The sequence below is a fragment of the Narcine bancroftii genome, chromosome 5 (genome assembly GCF_036971445.1).
Source record: "Narcine bancroftii isolate sNarBan1 chromosome 5, sNarBan1.hap1, whole genome shotgun sequence".
Taxonomy (NCBI): Eukaryota; Metazoa; Chordata; class Chondrichthyes; order Torpediniformes; family Narcinidae; genus Narcine; species Narcine bancroftii.
In genome coordinates, this window is record NC_091473.1 from 107836530 (window position 1) to 107853185 (window position 16656).

Genomic DNA, 16656 nt, shown 5'->3' on the forward strand with positions numbered 1-16656 from the left:
ATAGGAAGCCTGAGAGAGATTGCATATATGGTCGCTATCTCCATTTTATCTGTCATCTTCTGGTGCAACTGCTGGTTGGACCTGTTGGAGTCACCAATGTTGCATTCGTGCTACGCGAACAAGAAGAAAACACACACACACACACACACACACACACACACACACACACACACACACATCACCCACACCAAACCCTTGGGAAATTAGGCTGGTTTGTTGCTCTGATCATTGCGCTTATATGGGCCCCAGGCGCTGATGTCTGGGCCCCGTATCATCGGAGCGCCGGCCTGGGATTGGTTTCCCATCTTCCCACTGTGTGGAGGTCACCTGGGACAACAGCTGGAGTCACCCCCAGGTCCGCGTGTTTGTCGACCATTTTGTGGGCTGGTTTGTGTCTCCACACATGGGCAGCTACATTTATTATTTCATGAAAGTTATGAGAATGGAAGAAACAAAAGAAGGGCAGTCAACCCCTCAACTCCATTCCATTACTCAGTATCATTTTCCTGTTTTCTCCCATACTCAACTCCTTTGCGGTTCAAATGTCTGTCAATTTCTGACATGATTTTACTCATTAAATTTATTTAAGAAAAAGAATGAGCAAAATTACATTTTTTGTTTTTGTGCATACTTCAATTGAGAATCATTCTTTGAGGAAATGTAATTTGTCCGCTTGTGTTTATAAATGATGATTTGAATTAATCGTTTAAATAAGTGCTTCAGGAAGGCAATTATGTTATTGATAGATATACTGATAAAGAAGGATTCTGAAGTGGGGTTCAGAATTATTTTTGAACATCTATTCATTTTTATTAGGTTTCAACAATTTCTGAAATGTGGGCAGTGGTTTTATTATATATGTGTTTCTGAAATCTTAAGTAGTAATGACCACAAATACATCTAAAAATACTGGTAATGCACAAAACTTTGTTTTATTTAGGATTTTAGGAATTATCAATACAAATTACCTGTTGTGCAAGGACTGGTTGTTGACATGGAAGTGAGGAAGACATGTATCAACGTTCCGAGCAATAGATACAATGAGGTACACCAAAAGTTTTTGTATTTAAATGAACTTGCAAGTATCGTGAGTACTAGATCCACATTGGGTATTTCTTCTATCCTGTGGCTAAGCCATGTAAATATTTTAATCAGTTGACTCAATATGGAATGTGAAAATTGCTTTGTGATGTTCATCATTTTGCAGAGCAAGTGAATTCAAGTGATGTTCTGAATAGGGATTGGAGATGCTGGGAAGGCTCTTTAGGTAGAAGATACAGCATTTGGTTGACTATTAAACATGAAACTAAAAACAAAGTGCTGAAAATATTCAGTAGATTAATCATCTCTGGAAGGAAGGAGAAAGAGAAAATGTTTCAAGTTGATAACTTTTCAATTTGAAACACAAGCTCTTGATTTTTCTCTCCTGAGAGGAAGGCAGAACTGCATCATTTTAAGGAAGCTTATTGAACTTTAAGATTTTTGCCTCGCATCCCTACATTACTAAATACCATGCATATTTCCTTGTGGTCATTTACTGAAGTGTTTCAATCCTCCGAAATCTCTATAGCGATCCCTCAACTATTTGTGTACCAATACTAATCAGGTGATAGTTTTGTAGATGTGCAGCTCATGGAAACATAGTTCACCCAGTCTTGAAATTGATTCAAGTTTGGATTTTGAGGGGGAGGAGTCACATGATGGAGTAGTGGCCGGACGGTGAACTCCAGCCCTCTCCAGAAAAGTCAGAAAAAACAAAGCAAAACACAAAGGCACAAAAATAAAAATCAAAGTAAAGTGAATATAAAGGTGGAAAGAAGATGGCGACGAAAAAAGAAAAGTCGAAACCAACGGTAAGAAGAGAGGAAGAGAAGACAACGGAAGACGAAGGAAAAGGCCTTACCTGTTCGAAGAGGCCCGCGGTGGAGAGAGAAACCCGCTCCCTCAGGTCGGTAGAAAGTGGACTACAAAAATGGCTCGCTGAGCCGAGTAAAAGTGCGCAACCGCGCATGAAAAAAAAACACACCGATGGGAGGGGTGACCAGCTGGGGAGTCGATCTCCACAGCCGGCAATGACAGCTGCAGAACACCTGCAGCAAGAGGAGAACATAGAAGACAACGAAAACAAGAAAGAAGAGAAGAAAAGGGCAACAAAGAAACAACAGATGGCCAATCCAGAGGAAGAAGAAGAGGAAGAGGAAGAGTACAGTGAAATAGAAGAAGAAGGGAAAGGCAAGATAAAGGATATACTTTCTCTTATTAAAGATTACATGGAGTCATTTAAAGAATGGCAAGCGCAAGAATTTAATGATTTAAGAAGAAGAATAAACAATACAGAAGAGAAAATGAATAAAATAGATATGACCTTATCAGAAATGGGAAAAAGAATGGACAAGGTGCAAGAACGAGAAGCAGCAGTAGAAATGGAGGTAGAGAACTTAAAAAAGAAATTAGAGGAATCTAATAAAAAAGTTAAAGAGACACAAGAACTGTTAGCTCAGAAAATAGATATAATGGAAAATTATAACAGAAGAAATAACATAAAGATAGTGGGCCTTAAGGAAGATGAAGAAGGCAAGAATATGAGAGAGTTTATAAAAGATTGGATCCCAAGGATCCTAGGATGTCCAGAACTACAACAAGAAATGGAAATAGAAAGGGCACATAGAGCATTGGCCTTTAAACCACAATTACAACAAAAGCCAAGATCTGTTTTAGTAAAATTCCTAAGATATACTACAAGAGAAAAGGTACTGGAGAAAACAATGGAAAAAGTAAGAGAGGACAATAAGCCACTGGAGTGCAAAGGGCAAAAAATCTTCATTTATCCAGATATAAGTTTTGAACTCCTGAAGAAGAGAAAGGAGTTCAATACAGCAAAGGCGATTTTATGGAAGAAAGGGTATAAATTTATACTAAAGCATCCAGCGGTATTGAAAATATTTATTCCAGGACAACAAAACAGACTATTCTCGGATCCAGAGGAAGCACGAAAATTTGCAGAACAATTACAAAATAGACGTGTAACGAGAGTACAAAAGACTGCGAACTAAAAAGAAAGTTTTGAACTCCTGAAGAAGAGGAAGGAGTTCAAAACATCGAAAACGATCTTATGGAAAAAAAACTATTCTCGGATCCAGAGGAAGCAAGGAAATTTGCAGAACAACTACAAAACAAACAGAGAGATGAAGACATGTAATAAGAGTAAAAATGATCACGATTTATATGTATGTGGGTAAAGAGGTATATGTGTGTATATGTATAATGTACATACATGAATGTATCCGTATTTAGAGGAAAATATAGATAGTATAGACAAGAATTAATAAGGGAAGGAAAAGGAATAGAGGGAATAAGGAGGGAATTAAAAGAGTGACCTTTATCACATATGAAAAGTGAAATCTTTTCTGGGGGGGGCTGGGTGGGGGGGTGTTACAGTCACTGCAAAATCAGCTGACGCTTGCGAGTGAATTCGCAAATCCAAATGGAGAGGGGAGATGTGGTTGTCCGACAAGGGATAAAGGACAACTCAGGAGGGGAAGGGGGGATTGGGGCTAAAGGAGTTTTAAATAGGAGAATAAGGAAAATGTTTGATGTTTTAGGAATGTTGTCTTATAAAGGATTCAAAACAAGAAAACAGAAATGGATAAGAAGGAAAGGTAATGATGGAGAAATGGAAAGGGAAGATAAACAAAGTATAAAATGGCTACGTTGAACTATATGACTTTAAATATTAATGGAATACATAACCAAATTAAAAGGAAGAAATAGCTAAATTTACTGAAAAAAGAAAAAATTGATATAGCATTTGTGCAAGAAACACATTTAACTGAATTGGAGCATAAGAAATTAAAGAGAGATTGGGTAGGACATGTAACAGCAGCATCGTATAATTCAAAAGCAAGAGGAGTAGCTATATTAATTAGTAAAAAGGTGCCATTTAAAATAGAAGAGGAAATAATAGATCCAGCAGGGAGATATGTAATGATAAAATGTCAGATATATTCGGAGTTTTGGAATCGACTCAATGTATATTCACCTAACGAAGAAGATCAAAAGTTTATGCAAGATATCTTTTTGAAGATAGCAGATACGCAAGGGAACATATTAATAGGAGGGGATTTCAACCTGAATTTTGATTCAAATATGGACAAAACTGGGAAAAAAATTAACAGAAAGAACAAAGTAACCAAATTTATAATTAAATCGATGGAAGAAATGCAACTTTTGGATATATGGAGGAAACAACACCCAAAGGAAAAGGAATATTCATATTACTCGGCTAGACATAAAACATACTCAAGAATAGACCTATTTTTGTTATCAGCTCGTATGCAAGATAGAGTAGAAAAAACAGAATATAAAGCTAGAATACTATCGGACCATTCACCCTTAATATTGACAGTAAAGTTAGAGGACATCCCTCCAAGAATGTATAGATGGAGATTAAACCCCATGTTACTTAAAAGGCAGGATTTTAGAGAATTTATTGAAAAACAAATTAAAATGTATTTTGAAATAAATACGGAATCAGTGGAAGATAAGTTTATACTATGGGATGCAATGAAAGCATTTATTAGAGGGCAAATAATAAGTTATGTAACCAAGATGAAGAAGGACTATAATCAGGAAACAGAGCAGTTGGAAAGGGAAATAGTAAATATAGAAAAAGAATTAGTAATGAAGGAAGATATAACTAAAAGAAGAGAATTGGCGGATAAAAAAATAAAATATGAAACACTACAAACATATAAGGTGGAGAAAAATATAATGAAGACAAAACAGAAATATTATGAACTAGGTGAAAAAACGCACAAAATCGTAGCATGGCAGCTTAAGACAGAACAAGCTAAGAAAATGGTATTGGCATCAAGGAAAAAAGATAAACAAATTACATATAATCCAAAAGAAATTAAGGAAAACTTTAGAGAATTCTATGAACAATTATACCGAACTGAAAACGAAGGGAAAGAAGGGAAAATAGATGAATTTCTAACTAAAATTGAACTACCAAAACTACAAATAGAGGAAAAAAATAAATTAACAGAGCCATTTGGAATAGTAGAAATACAAGAGATAATAAAAAAATTACCAAATAATAAGACACCAGGAGAGGATGGATTCCCAATAGAATTCTATAAAACATTTAAAGACTTATTAATTCCGCCCCTCCTGGAAGTAATCAACCAGATTGATAAAACGCAAAGCTTACCAGATTCATGTAAAACAGCAATAATTACAGTAATACTAAAGCAAGGGAAAGATCCACTCACACCAGCGTCATATAGACCAATATCTTTACTTAACACAGATTATAAGATAATAGCTAAATTATTAGCAAACAGATTAGCAGAGTATGTACCGAAAATGGTAAATCTAGACCAAACTGGATTTATCAAAAAAAGACGCACAACAGACAATATTTGTAAATTTATTAACTTAATTCATGCAGTAGAAGGGAATAAAGCACCAACAGTAGCAGTTGCTTTAGACGCAGAGAAGGCCTTTGACAGAGTAGAATGGAATTATTTGTTCAAAGTATTGCAAAAATTCAGTTTACCGGAGAAGTATATTAATTGGATTAAAGCATTATATAAGGGACCATTAGCGAAAGTGACAGTGAATGGACATATATCAAAGCAATTTAACTTAAGCAGGTCAACACGACAGGGATGCCCACTATCACCTTTATTGTTTGCGTTAGCTATAGAACCACTAGCCGAATTGATAAGAACAGAGAAAAATATAAAAGGGATTAAAATAAAAGACAAGGAATATAAAATCAGTTTATTTGCGGATGATGTTATAGTATACTTAACAGAACCAGAACTATCAATAAAAGAATTATATAAGAAATTGAAGGAATATGGAGAAGTGTCGGGTTACAAGATAAATGTAAATAAAAGTGAAGCAATGCCTATGAATGATGAGGATTTCTCAAAATTTAAGAAAGAATCACCATTTAGATGGCAAATGCAAGCAATAAGATGCCTAGGTGTACAAATAAACAAAAATCTCGGCTAACTATATAAACTCAATTATTATCCACTAATGAAAAAATTACGGGATGATTTAGAGCATTGGAAAGATTTACCATTAACACTAATAGGAAGGATAAACTGTATTAAAATGAACATTTTTCCAAGGATATTATACCTATTTCAGGCATTGCCAATACAACTGACAGAGAAATTCTTCAAGGAGTTAAAGAAAATAATAAGGAAATTTTTATGGAAAGGGGGGAAACCGAGGATAGCACTAGATAAATTAACAGAATGGTATAAACAAGGAGGCTTACAACTGCCAAACTTTAAAAATTATTATAGAGCCACATAATTAAGATACCTATCAGATTTTTATCAAACAAGGGAAAAGCCAGATTGGACTAGATTAGAATTAGATAAAATAGGGGAAAAGACACCTGAACACATATTATATAAATGGGATGAAAAATTGGTACAACATAGTTCTCCAGTATTACATCATCTACTCTATAATTGGAAGAAGATTCATGTAGAAAGAAATAAAACAAATTATCAATTACCAAAACTAATATTGACGCAAAACAAGTTACTCCCTTTTACAATAGATAACCTTTACTTTAGAGAATGGGAGAAAAAAGGGATTAAAAGAATAGAAAATTGTTTTTCAGGAAATAGATTATTATCCTTTGAACAAATGAAAGATAAATACAATATAACTCAAGATACAGCACTGGCATATTACCAATTGAGATCCTACTTGAAGGATAAATTAGGAAGCAGTTTGAGTTTGCCAGAGGGAAGTAACTTTGAATATGTGATTACAGATACAATGATAATCAAAAGATTTATAACAAATATGTATATTAAACTGCAAGAAAAGGAGAATGAGGAAACAAATGGTAAAACTAAACAAAAATGGGAACAGGATTTAAATATAAAGATAAAAAAGGAAACATGGGAGAAGTTATGCTCTGGAACGATGAGAAATACAATAAATACGAGATTACGTATGATACAATATAATTGGATACACAGGCTATACATTACACCTCACAAGTTAAATAAATGGGACCCAACAGTATCTGATAGATGTTTTCGATGTAAAAAAGAAATGGGAACAACAATTCATGCAATCTGGACATGTGAAAAAGTAGAAAAATTTTGGGAAGATCTCAATCAGATATTAAATAAAATAACAGAAAACAATATACCAAAGAATCTAGAGATCTTTCTCCTAAGTAACATAAAAAAACAAAGAATTTGGAATTGATTTGGAGGATGCACAAAAAAGATTTGTTAAGATAGCTCTAGCCGTAGCAAAAAAATGTATTATGTCAACCTGGAAATTGGAAGATAATTTGAAAATACAACAATGGTATATAGAAATGAATAAATGTATTTCATTAGAAAAAATAACATATAGTTTAAGAAATAATATTGAAATATTCGAACAAATATGGGAGCCTTATATTAAACACAATAGCGAAAACCTACCGGGGACAATCACTACCTAAGTTAACGGAAGGAAAAGGAAATGAAAAGAATGGACTCAGTGGAATTCTGGTGTATTTTTATTGAATGACAACATTGTCTGACTGGTTTAATGTATCCTAGATTTTATACCTTAAATGGACTGGAGGGGGTAGGTGGGGAGGGTGCGAGGGGAGAAGGGGGGGTGGGTGAGAAAATGACATTGTATATGTGTGAAAAGGAAAAAATGTGTATCATGGTTAATGTGATTTATGGTGTGAAAAATAAAAAATTAAAATAAAAAAAAGTTTGGATTTTGGATCTGGTGCTTCAGCTTGGTTCACATCTGTAATGTATGACATAAATGATCTTGTGCACAAATAGAATCTGTCACTGTCAATGGTGTTCTGGGTTTTAAAGAAGATTTATAACCTATTTCTCCTTGTGGTCCCATTTGGATGAAGATGATGAAAGCAATGAACAAATCTAATGAACATGTGTTGGCATTTGGAGCATGCTTCAATGAGAGGGCAGATTCTCATCTGGTGTGTGTTCAAAATGATGACGGGAATTACCAAACACAGGCCATAAGTATCCACAATCAGCCAAGAAAGGGTATGTGCTCATCAGTTTGCCTTGTCTCTTTCTGATTTAAATTAAAAACTGCATGAAACTGCTATATGAAGTATCTGGAATGTTACTGTCCTTAAAAGAAAGTCATTAAAAGAAAATAAATAATTAACTATTGATAGGAAATTAACTTGGAAATTGACCAAATTTTATAATTCTGTTTTGCAGTAACAGGAGCCAGTTTTTTTGTGTTCAGTGGTGCTCTGAAATCATCATCTGGCTATCTGGCCAAATCTAGCATTGTAGAAGGTAAATGGTACCAAATAGTTTGCAATTAAGTCAAATGTCAATTTTCACAGAGAATGTTTTGAATAGAGTTGAAATTGCTAAGGTGATCATTTAACAACTATCCTGGAAACAGTAGTGTCATGTCACAGACAAAGCAGAGATTCTGGTGATACAAATCAAAAGCTGCAAGTTGTATTATAACAATAAATGAGCATCAGATTTGGGGGAAAAGGAACACTTTTGTACTGTCTTAGCTCGACTCAACATTTATGGTCACCTTAGAATGTGTTTTGCGATTGGTTTTTAAAAGAATGTATGTAATTTGCATCTTTACAAAAAAGTTAAATGCTTGCTATTTTGTTGTGATTGTTTGCTAAACGTTATATTTTCAGATGGTATGATGGTACAAATCTCAGCTGAAACAATGGATTCTCTGCGACAGGCAATACGAGAGATGAAAGACTTCACTATAACCTGTGGCAAAGCAGATGCAGAAGAACCACAAGAATATGTTCACATCCATTGGACAGAAGATGACAAAAATATCAACAAAGGGTATTTATTTCATTTTCGGATACTGATGGGGATTGAGAAAAATAGAATAATTTATGTTTTGCATAGCTAAGATTGTAAACTATTTTCCATTGGAGATTAAGGAATTTTGTGCATTTACAAGACATAATATTAGTAAATAGAATCAGAAATACTGCTGACGTGTTGTTATTGTCATTCTTTTTCCTGCATGTTACTGTACACTTTTTCTCAAGAGCCAAAACAGGTAGAAGTACAGGTATCTGGGCAAATACAGTAGCTGTATATTTAATCTACCCTTTAGGATGACCCAATATTTGAACATTGGTTTAGCTGCTGATCTAATTTCGATGTGTGAAATATGTGCAGTTATTTGAGAAAAGAATAGAGCTCCTAATAATTTGTAAAATCAAATGTTGCTTTGTGTTACAAACTCACTAAAATGTCAGTTGTACTTTATGCTTGTCATCATTTGTGATTGAGTTTTCAAAAGTATCACTGCATTAACTTAAGCATTTTAATCCAAAATTGTAGTCTCATCAGTCCAATTGATGGCAAATCCATGGATGAAATTGTGAGTGTGAAGATATTTCATGGGTCAGAATTCAAAACAAATGGCAAAGTCATTAGATGGACAGAGGTAATAGAAAAAAATATTTAACTGTTGTTTCTGGTCATATTTTGTATTATTTGTGGGTGTTTAAGAATGGCTCTCTGCACTGGGGACAGAAAGAAATATTGTTGGCCTCTATTGCTTTGCCCTGTTAATCAGAATTTTTTTTTGTGCTATGCTATTGCAGTTTTGCATGAACCTATCCCCTATTTAGGTTTCAATTTACCAAGTTTGATTTTGTACATGTGATCCTCGTGTTCAGATTGCTTGAATAAATGGTAAACAAAACTGATTTCTATATAGATCTCTGTGGCATACCTCTCCCTAACCTGTGTCGTTGGTCTGAGGGAAATCACTGTAACAATGTTTTGTGTTGGTTAAGCATTATTCTCATCTTCTTTGCTCCAAATATTTGGACCTTCATCACATCTGGAATATACCTTTAATTGTAAGGTTATTGAAGGGTAAATTACCCTCAACTACCCTCACTGTGTAATCATCCTATGTGAAAACAATGAAGTTGCCAGCATGCCCTTGAAGTTTCCCATCTCTCACAACTAGCAATGCCTAATTCTAAATGTCCTTCAAAGTGGTGGTGAGCCAACTGGTGAATCTGTACTATCCTTGAGGTATTTTCACAGAACAGTTGGGGAGTTTCATTGTTTTGATTCTGTGATATTTTTGTTCACTAGTTGTAGCCTTTTCTTTAAGATGGGAGATGTTCAAGAAACCTTTCAGTTTATGCAGTGCATCATTTGGATTACACAACCTTGAGATAGAAGACTGAAGAAAAAGAGATTGAGGTCCAGGCTTTACTATAACATTCCTGAAACTAGACGGCTGAATTTGGAAAGCTGATTTGCAGGAAATATTTCCACAAATAAATATGAGTACATAGATTTTTAGGCCAAGGGGGAAGAGATTCAGAGTTGGTCGACAATTTTCTGAATGGTAGCAGGGCCTCTGAACAAGCTCTGCCCATGAAACACCTCTGAAAGCCTTTAAAGAGATGGCAAAGCTCCATATTTTCACTTTGCTGGCTGTCAAAGACTTCAAATTTATATTTAAAAAAAAAGCTATTTAAAACAGGAAAAATGCGAAATAAAACTAGTAAAAGAATTTAAACAATTTAAAATTATAAATCATAGATGGTAGAAGATGCAAGAGACTGAATATGCTAGAATCTGGAGCATAAATAATGTTCTTTTTCTTTTCTGTGGTTATGTTGACCAGGCACAGTCTCATTGAATTGTTTAGTGTCAAATGTACGGAAACAAATGGCGTTGAGCCAACATTTTTAATAATCTTCCTCACAACACACTTCTACAAAAGAGGAAACAATGTCAAGATTCAGCTTGCAGACCATAACTAAGAAATATCAAGCAGAGCTCATTACTATGCTTATGACCTCTGAGCTTGTGTGGAAGACTTGAAACTTGCTGACACTTCCAGAATAATGTCCCCCATTGTGTGCTGAGAGTTGTGTATGGAGTGTTAACTAAATGGGATACTTGTCTTTGCGTGGTGATGCTGGTCAAGTGGAAACTAATTCAATTTTCCTCCCTTTTTACTTTTATGCACCAAGTTGTATGAAACAAAGTGCCAGAGAAGATAGTTGAGGCAGGTACTTTTGCAACGTTTAAGAAATATTTGGAATGGATACATGGATAGGAATGGTTTAAGTACTGCCCAAATTCAGGCAGGTTGGTGGGATATTTTAGTGTGGGCAAATTGGCTGAAGGGCCTGTTTCCATGTTCCATGTCTCCTGGTGCAGAATATACAGTCTCTGACCCTTTTGACACCATGGTAATATTTATTTATCAGATACTTACTATATCTGTACGTTTCATAATCACTGTTTCTTATTAAAATGTTTTTATTATTTGACTTTAGTTATCTGCATTTAAATGGAGAGTCTGAACTTGTATCGCTAGATTGTTTGTAAAGTATCAAAGTGATTTTTGTCACCACACCTTGGGCTAGCCCTGCTCAAGGTTCTGATCAGAGATGAAAGATGTAGTTAATAGTGGAGTATTTTGTAATGGCGATCCTACTTGACATCAACAGGATATGGATGGGTGTTCTCTGTTTGTTTATTGGTTGGCATTTGTGTGCTGTAATTGTCACTTATTACACAATTCTCTGTCTAAATATTATCAAGGTTTTGCTGGCATGAATTGTTTCAACAGTGTGCAATTATCACCAAGTATTTAAATATATTATGATGGAGGGAATATCAGTTAGGGCATTGTCTAGGAGCTGTGATACTGAATAACAGTCAGAATTTTACTTTAAGTTGGCCGGTTTATCCTTTGATATCCATTGACCAACTTTATGTTAGAAAATTGAGCTGACTTGATATTAACTTATCTCATTTTGAATTCATTTTTTACATCTTAGATTAGACCAAGCCTACAATGGAATCTGGAGCCGAGTGCCTTTGATTCAAACTAAGCTTTAGTAAGTAAACAAAGAATTGCTGGAGGAACTCAGCAGGTCAGACAGCACCCATGGGTAGAAATGGTCAGGCAAAATTTCAGGACCGAACCCTGTATCAAGACTAAGAATTGGTGAAATTTGATATGTATTCGGGGAAGGAAGCTGGGGAAGGGACACAGATGATATAGTATTGAACAAAGTGTGGCAGATGGAGAGATGGGTCGAAGGAGAAACTGTTAGAAAAGGGATGGGAAAGAAAAATTGGAGAGAAAAATAAGTGCAGGAGTAGGTTTTTAAAAAAGATAGAAATAGTGGATAGAAAAAAGATAGAAATTCATGTTAGGTTGAAGCCTGTCCAGGAGGAATATGATGTGTTGTTCCTCAAGAGTATGTACAAGCGTTAAAGTAGTTGAGACATGCTTGAAGCATTTACTGTGTCCTGCTGTTGAGTCAGGAGAAGGAAGAAACCACTCAGCCCCTCAAGTCTGTTTTGCTCAATAAGACTGATCTTGTATTCTCAGATCTCCATTTCCAGTCTGTCCATGCTAAGCTTGCTTATTAAGAGTTTATCTCTGTCTCAAAAGTATTCAAACTCTTCTACCATGCTTTGTGGAAACGGTTCCAATGATGTGCAAATTTCATAAAATTTTTGTCTTGTCTTTTTTGAATGGTAAACCATTGTATTTAACCAGTGACTGATTAGTTACTGATTTTCCCACAAGAATTCCAAGTTCTTCAATCTTGTAAAATTATCTGCTCATTTCAGATATTTTTCTCTGAACTACTCTGAAGATATGAAAGTGACCCTAATAGACTATTATTATTGGTGAGAGGTTTATAGTCCCTTTGTTTTGCAGATATTTTAAAAAATCTAATTCTTTTGCATATCTCGATAACAAGCTGACAACTACTTGAAGCATCACCTCAATATGCAAATACAAAGCTTTTTCTGTATTGCAATTTGATTACCTTGGTTCAGAAGTGGAGATAATGTTGGTTGAGCAGTTACCCCATATGCCTTGTAGTTGATCACTTCTCCTGCATTAAGCTTGTTGAAGGTTAAATGTAATATTGTGATGAGAAACACTGAGAAAATGGTAATGGCATAGTTCTATTTAACCCCAGTTTGCCTGGGTTTGGGTCATTAATGGATGAAAAGGTTAGAATCATAGCTTGCACACCATTGCATAGTGGAGATTAAATTCTCATGTTATCCACATAAGATTCTTTACATTCCTCTCAGTTGACTGATTCAAAACCTTTTGTAAACACTAGAAAAAGTCAAGTACAGTGATTTCATGACTGAATCTTAAAACATCATGCAGTGAATTAATTTGGTTAAATACTGGATGCAATGATGGGGTGAAAAATGAATCAATTATTTGTCCTGGTTTAAAATTACAAATGCTTCATCCTCAACTTCTACAGTTTCTTGCTGGAGAGCCAGTAATGAAGATGGAAATATTTGTCTCATTTCCTTCTCAATTCTCAACCCTCTTTCAATAATGGACATTTGCCTATTTGTTTAAATCTAATACTTCCACATTTGAGCAATACAAAGCAGTAAACAAGTATTTTGAATAGAGGTGGTGTGACAGAGTATATAGGTATGTTTTTGGGAGTTAAATTGGGAAAGGTTTGTTAGAGTAGGTCACATACAAACACTTTAAAACAGATCTTATTTGAAATACTGGAGTTCTGCCCAATGCTAGACAGATCGGGGCCTCACACCTTTTTGCAAGAGCTTTGAAGAGTGCTCAAGAGACTTCACTAATGGATTGTTGTTTAACAAAGGCAACAGATGGAAGAGAATGCTGGAGCTGCTGGTGTAATGAAGGACATGTGGTTTTGCAAGCAGAGAGAGTCAAACAGGCTTTCAAAGAGAGAGAGAGACATACACACAGAAATCATTTGTACAGTGTAATAGCCAGCTAGAGCAGCTGGGACTGGAGCAGGACAAGCTGGCAAGAAGCCCCAGTTTGGAAGATGGCCTAGTCATGGCCTTGTTGTTCATGCAAAAGGAGAGGACTGGCTATCTAATGCTTCATTTGGAATAAGTGAAACAAAAAGGAACTCTGTGGTGACCTGAAAGAAAGAGGTTATCATCTGAATAACCCTGAAGGGGCAAGTTTCGTCAGCAAGACACTGGAGTGGCTGATGGAAGTATATGTCCTGGAACAACAAATCTCTCTCTGAAAACTGACAAGAACCTTCCTGAGCAGTAACCATTTACCTTTCAAGCACCAAAACCTGATGAACTTTATAAATGTTAAATTCTGTGCACAATATAAGAATTGTCTGCAACCAGTGAACTTGGAGGAATGAGAAGTGAGATTGGACTGTGAACCAAAGAACTTTTCTGAACTTACACATGAATTACATACACGTGCGCTTAGAATTAGAAGGGGGTTAAGTAAGTCAATAGTGATAAGTTAAAGTTTGATTCTATTTTCATGTTTAAAGATCATTAAAAGCAACTTTTGTTGAAGTAACCATTTGTCTTGGTGAATGTCGATTGCTGCTGGGTTTTGGGGTAACAGTGGTCATGCATCCATGTCACAAGAATGGCTTGATGGTACTACTTAAGGAAGCTGACCATGTATTGCCAAAATGTGAAAGCGAAGAGACCTAATTTAACTTGTCCTCCACAATTTAATGCTTCTTCCTTAGTATTGATAGTGGCAAATATGTCTCCAAAGGACTGTACTCAAGTCCCATCTATACTAAGAGCAATACCAGTATGCTAATATTTGAGATCACATCTAAAAACTAAATTAAGGAGAATATCTAGTAAATCATCTATTGACTGTATTAAAATTTAGTTAATCAACAGCATCCTGCTTGGCACGTGACTAGAACTGAATTACATATGTCAGGTCGCACCTCTTTTTGGGAATACTTTGTGCTGATCCTGGTGTCTGTATACCTTAAAACGCAATTGGTTCTCTGGCTCGACGATAATACAATGAAAGATGCAAGGCTATCAGAGTATGGATTGTGTTGTGAGGTCATTCTATTTCTGCTGACTTGTCATGCTTGCCTAGTTTGGCAATCTGGGAAACGGAATTTTTTTTAACTATTTTATTGTTATTACTCTATTTACTGGATTCTTAAGAAATCACATATTTAATTTTTGTAAAGCAACTGTGCTTTTGGGGGGTGGGGGTTCAAATTGCTATTGAGGAAATTCATACAACTCCGATTTTCTGAAATCAGATTCTCCGAAATCCTCATTTATCTGAAATTTTTAAAAGTTTGAATAAATTAAGATATCTGACACAAATCAGAAATACTTATTTATTCAAATTTATTTTGGAGCTGAACTGACCTCACAGGTTGGAAAAAAAAATCACTTGACATGAAATTAGGACGATTGTTCACATTTCAGTAAACCAACTCCCTCACCTCTCTCTTTCCATTTCTTCTTTACCTTGCCTTATTGACTTTTCTCTCCAATTCTCCCTCACAAACTGTGTGCTACAAGTGGGCAGAAGAATTCCCTGTCCCGGCGTCATCGTGGAGAGTGGCCGCCTGGGTGGAAGCAGTACCTCAGGCACAGTGGCATTCCCTCCCCTTCCCTTCTCTCCCTCCTCGGCACAATGGAGCTCCCTCAGCCTGCTATTGCATATACACACACTGGACTCCCGGTGGATGATTGGGTGTGTGTGTGTGTGTGTGTGTGTGATAGGGTTAGGGGAGGATTCGGGGCTTGGGAGTCGGGAGCTCGCCAGTGAGTGTTCCACTGGCCTGGGAAGCCTCCCCAGGGATTGGTATTGATACAGGTGATATGCTGCTGCTACTATTGGACTGTTTTTAAAAGATGACCAAAAAAAAGCTTTATCTGACATAGGCCTGATCCCAGCCATTTTGGATAATTGGAGTTATACTGTAATCACATTTTCTTTGTCTGGTTGGGAGTTTTGGAGGTTCTATTGAAGTCAGGATTTTGGAAATTGACTGATGTATTCTTCCAACTGTGGAGGGTAGTTGTCAGCACAAAAATGTAACAATTCCTTATTAACACCTAAGAATTCCTGTAAAAACACAAAAATTCTGGAGGAACTCAGCAGGTTTTGCAGGGTCCTTTGGAGGCAAAGATGTATAACCAACTTTTTAGGGCCTCAGCCCTTCAAGGGTTAGGCTCAGGCCTTAAACGTCAGTTGCCTTCTGCAAGTTCCTCCAGCATTTGTTTTTACTACATTCAGAGTGTCTACAGACTTTTGTGCTTCACCCTAAGATTTGCTGATTCTTGAGTAATCCTTGTGGACAAGGAGCATTTGTGATAGAACTGAGAATCTTTTATCCTGAAAATGGGAGCTTGGGGGTGCCCTGTGTAAATGGTGTAAGGAACACAGCATCTTGAAACATACTGTGACAAATTATAGATATGTTCTTTGGAGATAAGTTGGGGCTTTTAGGTCACATACAAACACTTTAAAACAGATCTTCTTTAAAATACTGGATCTCTGCTCATGGTAGCCATGCCGGCTCCAAGAGCATTTGCAAAAGCTTTGAAGAGTGCCCAAGAGACTTCACTAATGGATTGTTGTTTACAAAAAGGCAACAGATGAAAGAACTTGTTGGAGCCACAGGCTGTCTGGAGTGGAACTTGCTATTCAAAGAGGGTCATGTGCTTTTGCAAGCAGAGAGAGAAAAACAGGCTTTTTCTCTGAGAGAAATAGAGAGCATTCAGTGCTACAGTCAGCAGCAGCAGCAGCTGGGACTGGAACAGGACAAGCTGGAAAACTTGTGGAAACCCC

The 16656-nt window shown here is 36.0% G+C and overlaps 1 protein-coding gene across 4 annotated transcripts in view; it reads left to right on the forward strand.

Moving 5' to 3' along the window:
* The window catches only part of zfyve9a (zinc finger, FYVE domain containing 9a), a 189436-nt gene that overhangs the window by 166710 nt on the left and 6070 nt on the right, over positions 1 to 16656 (forward strand). For 3 of the 4 annotated variants that reach the window (XM_069938663.1, XM_069938665.1, XM_069938664.1), the window contains 5 exons: positions 941 to 1045; positions 7919 to 8069; positions 8253 to 8333; positions 8705 to 8867; positions 9378 to 9483. In XM_069938663.1, coding sequence (XP_069794764.1) covers positions 941 to 1045; positions 7919 to 8069; positions 8253 to 8333; positions 8705 to 8867; positions 9378 to 9483 — 606 coding nt within the window. Of the gene's footprint in view, positions 1 to 940; positions 1046 to 7918; positions 8070 to 8252; positions 8334 to 8704; positions 8868 to 9377; positions 9484 to 11857; positions 11918 to 16656 lie in introns of all 4 variants that reach the window. The other variant, XM_069938666.1, reaches the window with a different exon arrangement.